At 50.1% G+C, this 19,501-nt stretch overlaps 2 protein-coding genes across 3 annotated transcripts in view; one reads left to right on the top strand and one right to left on the bottom strand.

The window, feature by feature from the left end:
- dgke (diacylglycerol kinase, epsilon) overlaps positions 1-1,708 on the bottom strand; it is a 27,978-nt gene extending 26,270 nt beyond the window's left edge. Inside the window, exon 1 of the mRNA XM_078225897.1 lies at positions 973-1,708. Coding sequence (XP_078082023.1) covers positions 973-1,604 — 632 coding nt within the window. The 5' untranslated portion in view covers positions 1,605-1,708. The remainder of the gene's footprint in view (positions 1-972) is intronic.
- A 7,080-nt stretch (positions 1,709-8,788) lies between these two features.
- On the top strand, positions 8,789-13,989 carry c12h17orf67 (chromosome 12 C17orf67 homolog). 2 transcript variants are annotated; one of them, XM_078226015.1, is made up of 4 exons: positions 8,789-9,459; positions 11,160-11,260; positions 11,525-11,642; positions 13,118-13,989. In XM_078226015.1, the coding sequence occupies exons 1-3, from the start codon at positions 9,405-9,407 to the stop codon at positions 11,639-11,641; spliced, it is 273 nt and encodes a 90-aa protein (XP_078082141.1). In that variant the 5' UTR covers positions 8,789-9,404; the 3' UTR covers position 11,642; positions 13,118-13,989. The 2 variants fall into 2 exon arrangements, with proteins under 2 accessions (XP_078082141.1, XP_078082140.1); XM_078226014.1 differs by lacking the exon at positions 8,789-9,459 and having other exon boundaries at positions 10,586-11,260.
- Positions 13,990-19,501: the final 5,512 nt, after the last annotated feature.

The raw sequence follows: 19,501 nt of genomic DNA, 5'->3' as shown, positions 1-19,501 counted from the left end.
ATGATGGGGGGGGGTGGATGATGGGGGGGGGGTGGATGATGGGGGGGGGGTGGATGATGGGGGGGGGGGTGGATGATGGGGGGGGGGGGGGGTGGATGATGGGGGGGGGGGTGGATGATGGGGGGGGGGGGGGGTGGATGATGGGGGGGGGGGTGGGATGATGGGGGGGGGGGGTGGATGATGGGGGGGGGGGTGGATGATGGGGAGGGGGTGGATGATGGGGGGGGGTGGATGATGGGGGGGGTGGATGATGGGGGGGGGGGTGGATGATGGGGGGGGGGGTGGATGATGGGGGGGGGGGTGGATGATGGGGGGGGGGTGGGGGGATGATGGGGGGGGGGGTGGATGATGGGGGGGGGGGGTGGATGATGGGGGGGGGGGGGTGGATGATGGGGAGGGGGGTGGATGATGGGGGGGGGGGGTGGATGATGGGGGGGGGTGGATGATGGGGGGGGGGGGGGGGTGGATGATGGGGGGGGGGGTGGATGATGGGGAGGGGGGTGGATGATGGGGGGGGGGGGTGGATGATGGGGGGGGGGGGGAGGGGGGTGGATGATGGGGGGGGGGGTGGATGATGGGGGGGGGGTGGATGATGGGGGGGGGGGGTGGATGATGGGGGGGTGAGGGGGTGGATGATGGGGGGGGGGGTGGATGATGGGGGGGGGTGGATGATGGGGGGGGGGGTGGATGATGGGGGGGGGGGGTGGATGATGGGGGGGGGGGGTGGATGATGGGGGGGGGGGGTGGATGATGGGGGGGGGGGTGGATGATGGGGGGGGGGGGTGGATGATGGGGGGGGGGGGTGGATGATGGGGGGGGGGGGGGGTGGATGATGGGGGGGGGGGGGGTGGATGATGGGGGGGGGGGGTGGATGATGGGGGGGGGGTGGATGATGGGGGGGGGGGGGGGGGGTGGATGATGGGGGGGGTGGATGATGGGGGGGGGTGGATGATGGGGGGGGTGAGGGGGTGCTGTCCCCGGGGCGGTACCTGGCTGCTGTCGGTGTCGCTGCGCCGCCGGGTGACGGTGTGGAGGTAGCGCGGGGGGATGATTGCGCGCCGGGCCGGGCCCAGGTCGCAGGCGGCGGGCACTCGGGCCAGGCAGGCATCGTGAGCCACCCGCTGGCACCAGGCGCAGCGCTGGTCACAGAGGCGGGGCTGCCCGCCGCACTGCAGGCCGCACACCCAGCACGAGTTACAGATGGGCAGGTTGCCCCGCACCCAGTGATGGGGCGGCGGCTGCGGGCCCGGGGCCTGCAGGCTCTCCTTGCAGCGGAGCCGCCGCTCGGCCTGGGCCCGGGCCTGGCAGCTCTCGTGGACACACAGGCCGCAGCACTGGCAGTAGGAGCCGTGCAGGCAGGCCTGGCCGCACACGCTGCAGTAAGCGGGCCGGCTGAACAGGTCGGTGTAGAGCCAGCAGTGAGCGCCGCGGCCTGGGCCCGAAGCCGAGCCTGGGCCTCGCCTGGCCGCCTCCTGCCGCCGGCCCCGCCTCACGCTGCACCAACACGTCAGCAGCACCGGCAGCAGCACCGCCGCCACCGTCACCAGCAGCAGCCGGTACTCGGCCCAAAGCCAGGCCCCAGCCTCGCCCTGCGGCCCGCCCATCGCGGGGCCCCGGCCCGGGGGAAAGCGGCAGATCCGCCCGGGGCCGCGGGAACGCGCACCACACGGAAGCGCGCGGAACCAGTAGCGCGCATTGAACGGGGGCGCGCGCTTCTGAACGGCTGCTGGAGCGCGAGCAGAGGGGGCGGGGCTACATTGGCCGGGCGCTGTGTGGGCGGGACCGGACAGGGGCGGGGCTCTGTGTGGGCGGTGCCGGATTGAGGGTGGGGCTTTTGGATGGGGGCGGGGCTGTGTGCACGAGACCGGTTTGGGTGGGGGGGGGTGGCTCTGCGTTGGCGGGGCTCTGTGTGGGCGGAACCGGACAGGGGCGGGGCTCTGTGTGGGCGGGACCGGACAGGGGCGGGGCTCTGTGTGGGCGGGACCGGACAGGGGCGGGGCTCTGTGTGGGCGGGACCGGACAGGGGCGGGGCTCTGTGTGGGCGGGACCGTAAGAAGTTTAACAACACCAGGTTAAAGTCCAACAGGTTTATTTGGTAGCAAAAGCCACACAAGCTTTCGGAGCTGCAAGCCCCTTCTTCAGGTGAGTGGGAATTCTGTTCACAAACAGGGCATATAAAGACACAAACTCAATTTACATGAATAATGGTTGGAATGCGAATACTTACAACTAATCAAGTCTTTAAGAAACAAAACAATGTGAGTGGAGAGAGCATCAAGACAGGCTAAAAAGATGTGTATTGTCTCCAGACAAGACAGCCAGTGAAACTCTGCAGGTCCACGCAACTGTGGGAGTTACAAATAATGTGACATAAACCCAATATCCCGGTTGAGGCCGTCCTCGTGTGTGCGGAACTTGGCTATCAGTTTCTGCTCAGCGACTCTGCGCTGTCGTGTGTCGCGAAGACCGCCTTGGAGAACGCTTACCCGAATATCAGTGGCCGAATGCCCGTGACCGCTGAAGTGCTCCCCAACAGGAAGAGAACAGTCTTGCCTGGTGATTGTCGAGCGGTGTTCATTCATCCGTTGTCGCAGCGTCTGCATGGTTTCCCCAATGTACCACGCCTCGGGACATCCTTTCCTGCAGCGTATCAGGTAGACAACGTTGGCCGAATTGCAAGAGTATGTACCGTGTACCTGGTGGATGGTGTTCTCACGTGAGATGATGGCATCTGTGTCGATGATCCGGCACGTCTTGCAGAGGTTGCTGTGGCAGGGTTGTGTGGTGTCTTGGTCACTGTTCTCCTGAAGGCTGGGTAGTTTGCTGCGGACAATGGTCTGTTTGAGGTTGTGCGGTTGTTTGAAGGCAAGAAGTGGGGGTGTGGGGATGGCCTTGGCGAGATGTTCGTCTTCATCAATGACATGTTGAAGGCTCCGGAGGAGATGCCGTAGCTTCTCCGCTCCGGGGAAGTACTGGACAACGAAGGGTACTCTGTCCACTGTGTCCCGTGTTTGTCTTGTGAGGAGGTCGGTGCGGTTTTTCGCTGTGGCGCGTCGGAACTGTTGATCGATGAGTCGAGCGCCATATCCTGTTCTTATGAGGGCATCTTTCAGCGTCTGGAGGTGTCTGTTGCGATCCTCCTCATCCGAGCAGATCCTGTGTATTCGGAGGGCTTGTCCGTAGGGGATGGCTTCTTTAACGTGTTTAGGGTGGAAGCTGGAGAAGTGGAGCATCGTGAGGTTATCCGTGGGCTTGCGGTACAGTGAGGTGCTGAGGTGACCGTCCTTAATGGAGATGCGTGTGTCCAAGAATGCAACCGATTCCGGAGAGTAGTCTATGGTGAGCGGGACCGGACGGGACCGGACAGGGGCGGGGCTCTGTGTGGACGGGGCTCATAGGATCATAGAAACCCTACAGTACAGAAAGAGGCCATTCGGCCCATCGAGTCTGCACCGACCACAATCCCACCCAGGCCCTATCCCCATATCCCTACATATTTACCCACTAATCCCTCTAACCTACTTGTTCAAGGAACAGCTACTGCGCGTCCTTGATAAATATGTACCTGTCAGGCAGGGAGGAAGCAGACGTGCGAGGGAACCGTGGTTTACTAAGGAGGTTGAATCTCTTGTGAAGAGGAAGAAGGAGACTTGTGTTAAGATGAGATGTGAAGGCTCAGTTAGGGCGCTTGAGAGTTACAAGTTAGCCAGGAAGGACCTAAAGAAAGAGTTAAGAAGAGCCAGGAGGGGACATGAGAAGTCTTTGGCAGGTAGGATCAAGGAAAACCCTAAAGCTTTCTATAGGTATGTCAGGAATAAAAGAATGACTAGGGTAAGATTAGGGCCAGTCAAGACAGGAGTGGGAAGTTGTGCGTGGAGTCTGAAGAGATATTCACACAGGAGAGGGACAGTGTTGTTGAGGGGAGTACTGAGATGCAGGCTGTTGGACTGGATGGGATTGATGTTCATAAGGAGAAGGTGTTAGCAATTCTGGAAAGGGTAAAAATAGATAAGTCCCCTGGGCCGGATGGGATTTATCCTAGGATTCTCTGGGAGGCTAGAGAGGAGATTGCAGAGCCTTTGGCTTTGATCTTTGTGTTGTCATTGTCTACAGGAACAGTGCCAGAAGACTGGAGGATAGCAAATGTTGTCCCCTTGTTCAAGAAGGGGAGTAGGGACAACCCTGGTAATTATAGACCGGTGAGCGTTACTTCTGTTGTGGGCAAAGTATTGGAAAGGATTATAAGAGATAGGATTTATAATCACCTGGAAAGGAATAATTTGATTAGGGATAGTCAGCACGGTTTTGTGAAAGGTAGGTCGTGCCTCACAAACCTTATTGAGTTCTTTGAGAAGGTGAACAAAGAGGTGGATGAGGGTAAAGCGGTTGATGTGTATATGGATTTCAGCAAAGCGTTTGGTAAGGTTCCCCATGGTAAGCTTTTGCAGAAAATACGGACACATGGGATTGAGGGTGATTTAGTGGTTTGGATCAGGAATTGGCTAGCTGTAAGAAAACAAAGGGTGGTGGTTGATGGGAAATATTCATCCTGGAGTTCAGTTACTAGTGGTGTACCTCAAGGATCTGTTTTGGGGCCACTGCTGTTTGTCATTTTTATGAATGACCTGGATGAGGGCTTGGAAGGATGGAATTGTAAATTTGCGGATGACACTAAAGTTGGTGGAGTTGTAGACAGTGCGGAGGGAAGTGGCAGGTTACAGAGGGACATAGATAAGCTGCAGAGCTGGGCTGAGAGGTGGCAAATGGAGTTTAATGCGGAAAAGTGAGAGGTGATTCACTTTGGAAGGAGTAACAGGAATACAGAGTACTGGGCTAATGGTAAGATACTTGGTAGTGTGGATGAACAGAGGGATCTGGGTGTGCATAGATCCCTGAAAGTTGGCACCCAGGTTGATAGGGTTGTTAAGAAGGCGTACGGTGTATTAGCTTTTATTGGTAGAGGGATTGAGTTTCGGAGCCAGGAGGTCATGCTACAACTGTACAAAACTCTGGTGCGGCCGCATTTGGAGTATTGCGTACAGTTCTGGTCGCCGTATTATAGGAAAGATGTGGAAGTGTTGGAAAGGGTGCAGAGGAGATTTACCAGGATGTTGCCTGGTATGGTGGGAAAATCGTATGAGGAAAGGCTGAGGGGCTTGAGGTTGTTTTTGTTAGAGAGAAGAAGGTTAAGAGGTGACTTAATAGAGGCATACAAGATGATCAGAGGATTAGTGGATAGTGAGAGCCTTTTTCCTCGGATGGTGTTGGCTAGCACGAGGGGACATAGCTTTAAATTGAGGGGTGAGAGATATAGGACAGATGTTAGAGGTAGTAAGGGCGTGGAATGCCCTGCCTGCAGCAGTGGTGGACTCGTCAACGTTGAGAGCGTTCAAGTGGTTATTGGATAAACATATGGATGATATTGGAATAGTGTAGATTAGAGAGGCTTTAGATTGGTACCACTGGTTGGCGCAACATCGAGGGCCGAAAGGCCTGTACTGCGCTGTAATGTTCTATGTTCTATCTCAGGACACTAAGGGGCAATTTTAGCATGGCCAATCAACCTAACCCGCACGTCTTTGGACTGTGGGAGGAAACCGGAGCACCCGGAGGAAACCCACGCAGACACGAGGAGAATGTGCAAACTCCACACAGACAGTGACCCAAGCCGGGAATCGAACCCAGGTCCCTGGAGCTGTGAGGCAGCAGTGCTGACCACTGTGCCACCGTGCCGCCCGGATTTACCACTATTCCTGCGGCCTCTTGCTTGGCCTGGTGCAGGAGCAAATGGTTTTCCGCCAAATGGAATTCCGAGCATTTACTAGAAGCTTTTTTTCTCGGCTGATATCTCTCCCTGAGACAAACCACAAAGACCCCACAGTCTAAACTCTCTGTTATTTCAGAGCAAACAGAGCTCCATAAACACAACCTCCCAACAGAATTGCAGGATTTCTTGCTGGAGAGTTTAGAACTCCTGTGTTTATTCTCTGGCAGACACACACTGACTGAACTGCCCTTCTGTGTATCCATGGTCACTGGGCAACAGCGCATTTTCTCTACTTTGAGTTTGTTTTCTGAATTCACTAAACTACTAACCCCTTTGTTACCCATCGCCACCGGAACGGGTGTAAAACCTCATTCAAAATGCATGTCTACAAGCAGAACCTGAGTCTTCCAGGCACCCAGCTCACCCATAAACTCTCAATGGAACTCAGACCCTGTTTCCCTTTCTTGATCAACAAACATAAATTGAACTTAAAGTTATACATTGTTCCTAACAACTGTCCCCATCAAACACCCGCAGGACAGGTGCAGCACGGGGTTAGTTTCAGAGTAAAGTTCCCTCTACACTGTCCCCATCAAACACTCCCAGGACAGGTACAGCACGGGGTTAGATACAGAGTAAAGCTCCCTCTACACTGTCTCCCATCAAACACTCCCAGGACAGGGACAGCACGGGGTTAGATACAGAGTAAAGCACCCTCTACACTGTCCCCATCAAACACTCCCAGGACAGGTACAGCACGGGGTTAGATACAGAGTAAAGTTCCCTCCAAACTGTCCCCACCAAACACTCGCAGGACAGGTACAGCACGGGGTTAGATACAGAGTAAAGCTCCCTCTACACTGTTTCCCATCAAACACTCCCAGGACAGGCACAGCACGGGGTTAGATACAGAGTAAAGTTCTCTCTACACTGTCCCATCAAACACTCCCAGGACAGGTAAGCACGGGGTTAGATACAGTGTAAAGCTCCCTCTATACTGTCTCCATCAAACACTCCCAGGACAGGTAAGCACGGGGTTAGATACAGAGTAAAGTTCCCTCCAAACTGTCCCCACCAAACACTCGCAGGACAGGTACAGCACGGGGTTAGATACAGAATAAAGCTCCCTCGACACTGTCCCCATCAAACACTCCCAGGACAGGCACAGCACGGGGTTAGATACAGAGTAAAGCTCCCTCTACACTGTCCCCATCAAACAAAGAACAAAGAACAGTACAGCACAGGAAACAGGCCCTTCGGCCCTCCAAGCCTGTGCCGCTCATTGGTCCAACTGGACCAATCATTTGTATCCCTCCATTCCCAGGCTGCTCATGTGACTATCCAGGTAAGTCTTAAACGATGTCAGCGTGCCTGCCTCCACCACCCTACTTGGCAGCGCATTCCAGGCCCCCACCACCCTCTGTGTAAAAAACGTCTCTCTCATATCTGAATTATACTTCGCCCCTCTCACCTTGAGCCCGTGACCCCTCGTGATCGTCACTTCTGATCTGGGAAAAAGCTTCCCACCGTTCACCCTATCTATCCCCTTCATAATCTTGTACACCTCTATTAGGTCTCCCCTCATTCTCCGTCTTTCCAGGGAGAACAACCCCAGTTTACCCAATCTCTCCTCATAGCTAAGACCCTCCATACCAAGCAACATCCTGGTAAACCTTCTCTGCACCCTCTCTAACGCCTCCACGTCCTTCTGGTAGTGCGGCGACCAGAACTGGACGCAGTACTCCAAATGTGGCCTAACCAGCGTTCTATACAGCTGCATCATCAGACTCCAGCTTTTATACTCTATACCCCGTCCTATAAAGGCAAGCATACCATATGCCTTCTTCACCACCTTCTCCACCTGTGTTGCCACCTTCAAGGATTTGTGGACTTGCACACCTAGGTCCCTCTGTGTTTCTATACTCCTGATGACTCTGCCATTTATTGTATAACTCCTCCCTACATTATTTCTTCCAAAATGCATCACTTCGCATTTATCCGGATTAAACTCCATCTGCCACCTCTCCGCCCAATTTTCCAGCCTATCTATATCCTGCTGTATTGCCCGACAATGCTCTTCGCTATCCGCAATTCCAGCCATCTTCGTGTCATCCGCAAACTTGCTGATTACACCAGTTACACCTTCTTCCAAATCATTTATATATATCACAAATAGCAGAGGTCCCAGTACAGAGCCCTGCGGAACGCCACTGGTCACAGACCTCCAGCCGGAAAAAGACCCTTCGACCACTACCCTCTGTCTCCTATGGCCAAGCCAGTTCTCCACCCATCTAGCCACTTCTCCTTGTATCCCATGAGCCTTAACCTCCTTAACCAACCTGCCATGTGGGACTTTGTCAAATGCCTTACTGAAATCCATATAGACGACATCCACGGCCCTTCCTTCATCAACCGTTTTTGTCACTTCCTCAAAAAACTCCACCAAATTTGTAAGGCACGACCTCCCTCTTACAAAACCATGCTGTCTGTCACTAATGAGATTGTTCCATTCTAAATGCACAGACATCCTGTCTCTAAGAATCCTCTCCAACAACTTCCCTACCACGGACGTCAAGCTGACCGGCCTATAATTTCCTGGGTTATCCCTGCTACCCTTCTTAAACAACGGGACCACATTCGCTATCCTCCAATCCTCAGGGACCTCACCCGTGTCCAAAGAAGCGACAAAGATTTCCGTCAGGAAAACACTCCCAGGACAGGCACAGCACGGGGTTAGATACAGAGTAAAGCTCCCTCTACACTGTCTCCCATCAAACACTCCCAGGACAGGCACAGCACGGGGTTAGATACAGAGTAAAGCTCCCTCTACACTGTCTCCCATCAAACACTCACAGGACAGGTACAGCACGGGGTTAGATACAGAGTAAAGCTCCCTCTACACTGTCCCCATCAAACACTCCCAGGACAGGTACAGCACGGGGTTAGATACAGAGTAAAACTCCCTCTACACTGTCCCCATCAAACACTCCCAGGACAGGTACAGCACGGGGTTAGATACAGAGTAAAGCTCCCTCTACACTGTCCCCATCAAACACTCCCAGGACAGGTACAGCACGGGGTTAGATACAGAGTAAAGCTCCCTCTACACTGTCTCCCATCAAACACTCACAGGACAGGTACAGCATGGGGTTAGATATTGCTGATGAATATTTCACTCTCCCTCTCCCCTTCCCAGCCGCCTGGTGTTGTTACGTCTGGGAACAATCCACTGTCTAAAAGTTTTGGTCTGTGGTGTTGATGCTTGTGACTATTTGTAACTGAATTTCTGAAGGCTGGATTAGAATAGCAATTCGCGATTTCTATTACAAAAGGAACCAACTAGATTGTCATTGTGCTGAAGAATGGGTGAGATTGGGTTCTGTCTGTGGAGTGTTTCTCTGGAGTGAGATAGCTACTCCTGCAGCGAGGCAGTGGGTGAGGAGACTCAGTGATAGGCGAGTTTCTCTCACACATACTGGCTGACTCCCAGCAGGGTCCCTACATATCTGCCAAATAACCAGATGTTAAGAAAAAAGCACACAGGTGACGTGGAGACTTCTGGAGTGCTCCTTGTTGGACTGTCAGTGTGTGTCGAAAGGAGGGCAAACTGACACACCAAGCACGCCGTGTGGACAGGATGGGGAGGTTTGTGATCTTCTGCCTGTGCTTAGCCCTGCTGATACTCCAAACAGGTAAAAATTATTGCAGTTTCTGTCCCAAATAGAACTTTGAAATATTTCAACCAACTTTTATAAATATTGCAGAATGTAAATGATGTTTCTATGTTGCTGCATTCATTTGGGTGGATTCTGCTGATAGAATCTGAGAGTTTTTCAGGAAATGTTTGGGAATGTTCCCTTGTTGTAATTTTTGGATTCACAGAGCTATCCTGTGACTGAAATTCCTGAATAAAGATCTCTGTTCCAAACAGTAACTTCTCCTCTTCCCAAGACTGAACGGACCTTACAACGATCCTCTTCATCTGATGACCACATTATCCTTCTATTTCCTTTTCCCTCGTGTATTTATACAGCTTTCTGCTTAAATATATCAATACCCTTCACCTTGACCACTCCCTGTGGGAGCGAGACCCACATTCCCCCAGCTCCCCTGTGGGCACGAGTCCCATATTCTCCCCACTCTCTGTGGGAGTGAGTCCCATATTCTCCCCACTCTCTGTGGGAGTGAGTCCCACATTCTCCCCACTCCCTGTGGGAGTGAGTCCCACATTCTCCCCACTCCCTGTGGGAGTGAGTCCCACATTCTCCCCACTCCCTGTGGGAGCGAGTCCCACATTCTCCCCACTCCCTGTGGGAGTGAGTTCCACATTCTCCCCACTCCATGTGGGAGTGAGTTCCACATTCTCCCCATTCCCTGTGGGAGCAAGTCCCACATTCTCTCCACTCCCTGTGGGAGTGAGTCCCACATTCTCCCCACTCCCCCGTGGGAGCGAGTCCCACATTCTCCCCATTCCCCGGGGAAGTGAGTCCCACATTCTCCCCACTCCCTTGTGGGAGCGAGTCCCACATTCTCCCCATTCCCCAGGGAAGTGAGTCCCACATTCTCCCCACTCCCCCGTGGGAGCGAGTCCCACATTCTCCCCACTCCCCATGGGAGCGAGTCCCACATTCTCCCCACTCCCCATGGGAGCGAGTCCCACATTCTCCCCACTCCCTGTGTGAGTGAGTCCCACATTATTCTTGCTCACTGGGCAAAGATGTTTCTCCTGAATTCCCTGCAGGATTTATTGGTGACTTTCTGTCGCCTCCAGTTCTAAGTTTCCCCCAGAGTTGGAAACAGTTTCTCCCAGTCACCCCATCAAGCGTATTTAGAATGTTATCCCTTATCAATCCCTCCCAGTCTGTTTCCAAGAGCGAAGTCCAGTTTCTTCATCCTTCCTTGATGGCTGAACCTGTCAGTTCTGATAACTTTCTAGAAACACTTTTCTTTGCTGCGGTTCCAGTATCTCTCTGATGTTTTTATATTCTGGAGACCAGAGCGACCAATGACATCTAACTCCAAATGCAGTCTAACCGAGGTTCAAAACAAAACTTTGCATCACTTGTTTTCAATCCCAAACCTCTGGGAATTCAGCCAGTGTATTATTTGTGTTTTTATGGGTTTATTTAACCTGTCTCTCTCTCTGTATCTCCCCCCCTCGCCTCCATCTCCCTGCTACCCTGATTCCTGCTCTTATTCCCGGTTTCTCAATGGTTATCAATCCATTGCTGTCTGCTGTGCAACCCGAGATTCCAGCCTGGAATTGGCAGGAATGAAAGGACGCGTTGTGTATTACACCGCAGAATGAATTCCTTTATTGAGCACGGGCCGCATGGAGCCCAGGACAGAGCTCCACTCAGACCATTCACCAAACCATCGTTTCTTTTCTCAGACGCATCCCCAATTTTAACCGAGAAGGAGGCTAAACAGCTTCTGCGGACCAAGCGGAGTGACAGAGCACCGAAAGCAGGGTTCCCAGATGAACCAATGAGGGTAACTGGTTTATTCTGATAGACTGGGTGCTGCATTTAACCAGGTTACAGAGGATTCTTTAACCTGGTGAGGCTTGTGTTGGGTCACTTTGTGACTGAGGGAATGCTGTGGGGGTGGATTCATTGTCCTTTGGGGAGAGAGGTTTGCTCTCTCTGTCTGTCTCCAGAGGTGAAGCAGACAGCAGGCAGGGGTCAGAGTTGCAATGTAGTGTGAAAGTGGACCCCATTGATATCGCTAACTGTACCATTTATTTTATAAACACAGGAATACCTGATCTACCTTCAGACCCTGGAGAGACGCTCGGAGGAGCAGTTTTATGAGCACTGGCTGAATCCTCACTGTAAACCTCACTGTAACAGGAACTGGGTGCACCCAGTCTAAGGTGACCTGTTGCTGGAGTTAATACCGTAACCTGCACCCCGCTAATCTCTCTCTCTCTCTCATACACACATGAGATGAGAGAGTCTGACTCACTTTCTGTACTTGTCCTCTGTTTTCTCTATAAGGATATCATTGTTTGTCTCAGTAATAACGTTTCCCAATCTCTCACCATTTAAAACATTCTGCGTTTTTATTTTCCTTCCAAAATGGATAATTTGACATTTCCATATATTTACTCGCATTTGCCACATTCCTGTTTGTCATTTAACCTGTCCATAGCCTGTCAATAACCTGTCCATAACCTGGGAATAACCTGTCAATAACCTATCCATAGCCTGTCAATAACCTGCCCATAACCTGTCCATAGCCTGTCAATAACCTGTCCATAACCTGTCCATAACCTGTCAATAGCCTGTCCATAACCTGTCCATAGCCTGTCCATAGCCTGTCCATAGCCTGTCCATAACCTGTCCATAGCCTGTCCATAGCCTGTCCATAGCCTGTCCATAACCTGTCCATAACCTGTCAATAACCTATCCAGAACCTGTCAATAACCTGTCCATAGCCTGTCCATAGCCTGTCCATAGCCTGTCCATAGCCTGTCCATAACCTGTCCATAACCTGTCCATAACCTGTCCATAACCTGTCCATAACCTGTCCATAACCTGTCCATAACCTGTCCATAACCTGTCCATAACCTGTCCATAACCTGCCCATAACCTGCCCATAACCTGCCCATAACCTGCCCATAACCTGCCAATAACCTGCCAATAACCTGTCCATAACCTGTCCATAACCTGTCCATAACCTGTCCATAACCTGTCCATAACCTGCCCATAACCTGCCCACAACCTGTCCACGACCTGCCCATAACCTGTCAATAAGCTGTCCATAACCTGTCAAATTACTGCGGATGCTGGAATTTGAAACAAAAGCAGAAAATGCTGGAAAGTCTCAGCTGGTCTGACAGCCTCTGTGGAGAGAGAACAGACTGAGAGGTTTAACACCAGGTTAAAGTCCAACAGGTTTATTTGGTAGCAAAAGCCATTCGCTTTTGGAGCGCTGCCCCTTCGTCAGTTGGAGTGGAAATCTGCTCTCAAAAACTTTTTGAGCAGGTTTTTGAGAGCAGATTTCCACTCCATCTGACGAAGGAGCAGCGCTCCAAAAGCTAATGGCATTTGCTACCAAATAAACCTGTTGGACTTTAACCTGGTGTTGTTAAAACTCTTAGTGTGTTTACCCCAGTCCAACACCGGCATCTCCACATCGTGGAAGAGAACAGAGGCAACATTTCCAGTCTGAATGATCCAGAGCTCAGACAAAGGGCCACCCAGACTCGAAACGTTGGCTCTGTTCTCTCTCCACAGAAGCTGTCAGACCTGCTGAGATTTTCCAGCACTTTCTGTTTGATTGTGTAAGTAACGGATCTGAAACGTCCTATCAGCTTTGAATTCTAATAGATTGCTCTCTGTTTAGGTGTGTCTGGTTCTCCCTCAAGCAACGGATTGAGGCTGAATAAATCGGCATCAGCGACTGACTTTGAAAGCTTCTCTTTAGATCAACTATCGCTCGATAAGCTTTGCCCTGTAGCCACCTGTAAACAGTGTCTGCATTCCCTGAAGCGCCGGGGGTTGGGATGATGGAGGGGAGAGCGAGGGCAGAGTTGTGTAACATTGTGGAGAGCGGATAAAGGATTGTTTGTTATATTTGCACAGTAAGACGTCTCACAACACCAGGTTAAAGTCCAACAGGTTTATTTGGGAGCACCAGTTTGTGCTGTCAAATAAACCTGTTGGACTTTAACCTGGTGTTGTGAGACTTCTTACTGTGCTTACCCCAGTCCAACGCCGGCATCTCCACATCATGTTATATTTGCAGCAGGGTTTGACATTCGGACTGACTTTTGCCCAGGTCTAGCAGGTCCCCTGCCCCTACCCCTGTTTATATCCATTGCCCGATGCTTTGCTCGCCGACATTTAGAAGGCTTTTGCTTGCAGTTTGGGCTGTTTTAGTGCCTGTTCCCAAAGCCACATTCAGAGTTTTGGGCTCTCCGGTGGAGACTGGATCGGGGGACGAGCCTTTAACCAGCCCCTTCCTGCCTCATTCTCATTGGAGCATTAGCCCAGGAAAGTTAGGAATGGGGGAGGGAGGGAAACTGGAGCCCACCCCCTTCTCCTGACCTTTCCCCTCGGGTTAATATGCCAGGGGTAAAGTTGAGGGAAGTGAATGGAACTTTGGGAGGGTTGGAATAGGAAGAGGTTGGAGATTGTCACCAGCTCACTGCCCCGAATAATAACCTCCTGCAATAAGGACAGAGTGAATTTATTAAAGTGATTATTCATGTTGTCAAAATAGACTTTGTCATCTTTATGTTAAAATGATAAATTTACACAGCTGCTCAGAGCTACACAGGAAAGGTTCACATCCCTTACTGGAGAATCTCACACCCAGTGTGAAACTGGTCCCAAACACAGAGCACAGCAAGATCCCAGCAACCAACTCTGATCGCTGTTGAATGAAGCCTCCCCAAAGAGCTGCCTAGCAGGACACGGTACCGATAACTCCCCCCACCCCCCTGCTTTATAATGACACAGCGTTACAGGGTATAACCCACCCCTTTATAATTACAGTCTCACGGGGTATAACCCCCCTTTATAATTACACAGTCTCACAGGGTATAACCCCCCTTTATAGTTAGTGTCACGGGGTATAACCCCCCCTTTATAATCACAGTGTCACGGGGTATAACCCCCCCTTTATAATCACACAGTGTCACAGGGTATAACCCCCCCTTTATAATTACAGTGTCATGGGGTATAACCCCCCTTTTATAATGACAGTGTCACGGGGTATAACCCCCCCTTTATAATCACAGTGTCACAGGGTATAACCCCCCCCCCTCTTTGTAATTACACAATGTCGCAGGGTATAACCCCCCCTTTATAATTACACAGGGTATAATCCCCCCCTACTCTACTCACTAGTTAGAGGCACAGACAGGTGTTTCTGTGGCTGCAATCGAGACTCCAGGATGGTGTGTTGCCTCCCTGGTGCCAGGGTCAAGGACGTCTCTGAGCAATTGCAGGACATTCTTAAGGGGGAGGGTGAGCAGCCAGAGGTCGTTGTACATATTGGTACCAATGACATAGGTAGGAAAAGGGATGAGGTCCTGAAGTGTGAATATAGAGAGTTAGGCAGAAGGCTAAAGTGCAGGACCTCAAAGGTAGTAATTTCTGGACTACTGCCGCTGCCACATGCAAGTGAGAGTAGGAATAGGAAGATTAGGCAGATGAATGCCTGGCTTGAGAGCTGGTGCAGGGATTTAGATTTTTGGATCATTGGGATCTTTTCCGGGGAAGGGCTGACCTGTTCAAGAGGGACGGGTTACACCTGAACTGGAGGGGGACTAATATCATAGTGGGGAGATTGGCTAGAGCCACTCGGGAGGGTTTAAACTAGTTTAGCAGGGGGGTGGGACCCAAAGCAGTAGGAAGACAGAAGAGAAGGTTGAGGACAGCACTGAAGTTAAAGAGAGCACATTAAGTAGTAAAGGCAGTGTCAGTAATCCTAGTACCAGACAGATCAGGCAAAAGCAGGACAGAGAGCAAGGGAAGTCCTGGTTAAACTGCATTTATTTCAATGCAAGAGGCCTGACGGGCAAGGCAGATGAACTCAGGGCATGGATGGGTTCGTGGGACTGGGATATTATAGCAATTACTGAAACATGGCTAAGGGAGGGACAGGACTGGCAGCTCAATGTTCCAGGGTACAGATGCTATAGGAAAGATAGAACAGGAGGTAAGAGAGGAGGGGGAGTTGCACTTTGGATTAGGGAAAACATCACGGCCGTACTGAGAGGGGATATATCCGAGGGTTCGGCCACTGAGTCTATATGGGTAGAACTGAGAAATAAGGAGGGGGAAATCACTTTGATAGGGTTGTACTATAGGCCCCAAATAGTCAGCGGGAAATTGAGGAGCAAATATGTAAGGAGTTTACAGAAAGCTCCAAGAAAAGTAGTCGGAGATTTTAACTTTTCCAACATTGACTGGGACAGCCATAGTATTAGAGGGTTGGATGGAGAGAAATTTGTTGAGTGTATTCAGGAGGAATTTCTCATTCAGTATGTGGATGGCCCGACTAGAGAGGGGGCAAAACTTGACCTCCTCTTGGGAAATAAGGAAGGGCAGGTGACAGAAGTGTTAATGAGGGATCACTTTGGGACCAGTGACCATAATTCTATTAATTTTAAGATAACTATGGAGAATGATAGGTCTGGACCAAAAGTTAAAATTCTAAATTGGGGCAAGGCCAATTTTGATGGTATCAGGCAGGAACTTTCAAAAGTTAATTGGGGGAGTTTGTGGGAAGGCAAAGGGACGTCTGGTAAGTGGGAGGCTTTCAAAAGTGTGTTAACCAGGTTTCGGGGTAAACACATTCCTCTTAGAGTGAAGGGCAAGGCTGGCAGAAGTCGGAAACCCTGGATGACTCGGGATATTGAGGCCCTGGTCAAGAAGAAGAAAGAGGCACATGACATGCATAGGCAGCTGGGATCAAGTGAATCCCTGGAAGAGTATAGGGGATGTAGGAGCAGAGTTAAGAGGGAAATCAGGAGGGCAAAAAGGGGACACGAGATTCTTTTGGCAGATAAGGCAAAGGAGAATCCAAAGAACTTCTACAAATACATAAAGGGCAAAAGAGTAACGAGGGAGAGAGTAGGGTCTCTTAATGATCAACAAGATCATCTATGTGCGGATCCACAACTGATGGGTGAGATCCTAAATGAATATTTCTCATCAGTATTTACTGTTGAGAAATGCATGGATGTTAGGGAACTTGGGGAAATAAATAGTGATGTCTTGAGGAGTGTACATATTACAGAGAAGAAGGTGCTGGAAGTTTTAAAGCGCATCAAGGTAGAGAAATCCCCAGGACCTGATGAAGTGCATCCCAGGACGTTGTGGGAGGCTAGGGAGAAATTGCGGGTCCCCGAGCCGAGATATTTGAACCATCGATAGTCACGGGTGAGGTGCCAGAAGATTGGAGAGTGGCAAATGTTGTGCCTTTGTTTAAAAAGGCTGCAGGGAAAAGCCTGGGAACTACAGGCCAGTGAGCCTCACATCTGTGGTGGGTAAGTTGTTGGAAGGTATTTTGAGAGACAGGATCTACAGGTATTTAGAGACGCAAGTACTGATTAGGGACAGTCAACATGGCTTTGTGAGTGGAAAATCATGTCTCACAAATTTGATAGAGTTTTTTGAAGAGGTAACCAAGAAGGTAGATGAGGGCAGTGCAGTTGATGTTGTCTACATGGACTTTAGCAAGGCCTTTGACAAGGTACCACATGGTAGGTTGTTGCATAAGGTTAAATCTCACAGGATCCAAGGTGAGGTGTCTAAATGGATACAAAATTGGCTTCTTGACAGAAGCCAGAGGGTGGTTGTAGAGGGTTATTTTTCAAACTGGAGGCCTGTGATCAGCAGTGTGCCTCAGGAATCAGTGCTGGGTCCACTGTTATTTGTCATTTATATTAATGACTTGGATGAGAATATAGGAGGCATGGTTAGTAACTTTGCAGATGACACCAAGATTGGTGGCATGGTGGACAGTGAAGAATGTTATCTCCGATTGCAATGGGATCTTGATCAATTGGGCCAGTGGGCTGACGAATGGCAGATGGAGTTTAATTTAGACAAATGCGAGGTGATGCATTTTGGTAGATTGAACCAGGGCAGAACTTACTCAGTTAATGGTAGGGCATTGGGGAGAGTTACAGAACAAAGAGATCTAGGGGTACATGTTCATAGCTCCTTGAAAGTGGAGTCACAGGTGGACAGAATGGTGAAGAAGGCATTCGGCATGCTTGGTTTCATCGGTCAGAACATTGAAGACAGGAGTTGGAACGTCTTGTTGAAGTTGTACAAGACATTGGTAAGGCCACACTTGGAATACTGTGTGCAATTCTGGTCACCCCATTATAGAAAGGATATTATTAAACTAGAAAGAGTGCAGAAAAGATTTACTAGGATGCTACAGGGACTTGATGGATTGAGTTATAAGGAGAGGCTGGATAGACTGGAGCATAGGAGGCTTGGGGTGATCTTATAGAGGTCTATAAAATAATGAGGGGCACAGATCAGCTAGATAGTCAATATCTTTTCCCAAAGGTAGGGGAGTCTAAAACTAGAGGGCATAGGTTTAAGGTGAGGGGGGAGAGATACAAAAGTGTCCAGAGGGGCAATTTTTTCACACAGAGGGTGGTGAGTATCTGGAACAAGCTGCCAGAGGTAGTAGTGGAGGCGGGTACAATTTTGTCTTTTAAAAAGCATTTAGATAGTTACATGGGTAAGATGGGTATAGAGGGATATGGGCCAAATGCAGGCAATTGGGATTAGCTTAGGGGTTTTTAAAAAAAAGGCGGCATGGACAAGTTGGGCTGAAGGGCCTGTTTCCATGCTGTAAACCTCTATGACTCTATGACAGTCTCACAGGGTATAACCCCCTTTATAATTACACATTCTCACAGGGTATAACCCCCCTTTATAATTACACAGGGTATAACCCCCCTTTATAATCACGCAGTCTCCCAGGGTATAACCCCAGCACACCTTGAATAAGTAGAATATTTCTGGTTTGAGGGCCCAATGAATCTGTGTTTGAATATGTTACCCTGTATCCTCTGCAGAACCTTGAATTATACTGTTAATTTCTGGTTCCTTTGATTATTCATTGACTCTGTGTTACTATCAGAGGGTCCTGTAGGATTGGAATTGGCCACGTTTTCTGGCTGTGATATTTTCACTTCAGTCGGAACCCATAACATTTATTCCAGTCAGTACTGCAGACAATTCTAGAATGCGTCATGTTACAGCCGGTCCTTGAGCAAGGTCCCCAAATTTGTTATTATCTGTGTGCCCTGTGGGATCTGTCTTCGCCCTGGCCCAAATGTGTTAATTTCCAGGTGGGATATCCCCAAATTGTTCCACCCCGGATGAGGAGGATTGAACTGGATCTCTTTCCCTGCAGAGTCATTTACTCAGCCCTAACGTGTTTATATTTTAAAAGAGCCAATTTAACCAGGTTTTTATATTGAAGAAATAATAAATTTATTAGCTTATAATAAAACACATGCTGACAAATTTGCACTGATTAAGGATGAGGAGTCCAGAAGTAAGTTAAATAAGAGTCATACGAATCAGAGTTTGACTTATCTGTGAGGAGGAGGTGTTGAAACATTCTGATGCTTTGAGATTCGTAAAGCACTGACTTCAGCAGTTGAATAGTTGGTTCCGAGAATCCAGGGTCCTGCAGTTTAACTGGGAAGCTGTCCTGCTTCTTTTCAGCTGTGACATTGCTGACTTAGCTTTCTTCAGCAATCAGAGAGAGGCCAGACTTGTATTTCTACCTGCCACAGCAGATCTCTTTGTTTCTGTGTCACGCACTCTAACACACCCAGCACCAGTCCACACTAACCACACTGCAGCTGGATTTTTATCCCAGACTCTTGTGTATTGTTGGAAGGCAAACATTCACAAACTGGTCTGGGACACTACTTGCAATATATCATTCCTGCTGAGATGATACTCAGCTTCCATTATCTCAACAGGAGATGGCACTTAGTTTCTGTATGGCTTCCAGGCCTTTGACATGTCCCTGTCTGGAAATACGATGTGATATTCCATTGTCACTCTTAATATTGTCCACACCAGAGCAATTCGGACAGTGACTGAATTTACTTTCTCAGAATTTACACCCTCAGCCATCTTCGGTTAGTGTGTCCATTTTAAAAATGTACATCTTATTTAGAAGTCCAATATGTCTGTACATAATTCAGGGTTTTCTACATCATCATGCCAATGA

This window comes from Mustelus asterias, chromosome 12 (assembly GCF_964213995.1).
Source record: "Mustelus asterias chromosome 12, sMusAst1.hap1.1, whole genome shotgun sequence".
Classification (NCBI taxonomy): domain Eukaryota; kingdom Metazoa; phylum Chordata; class Chondrichthyes; order Carcharhiniformes; family Triakidae; genus Mustelus; species Mustelus asterias.
This window is presented reverse-complemented; position numbering and strand designations above follow the sequence as displayed.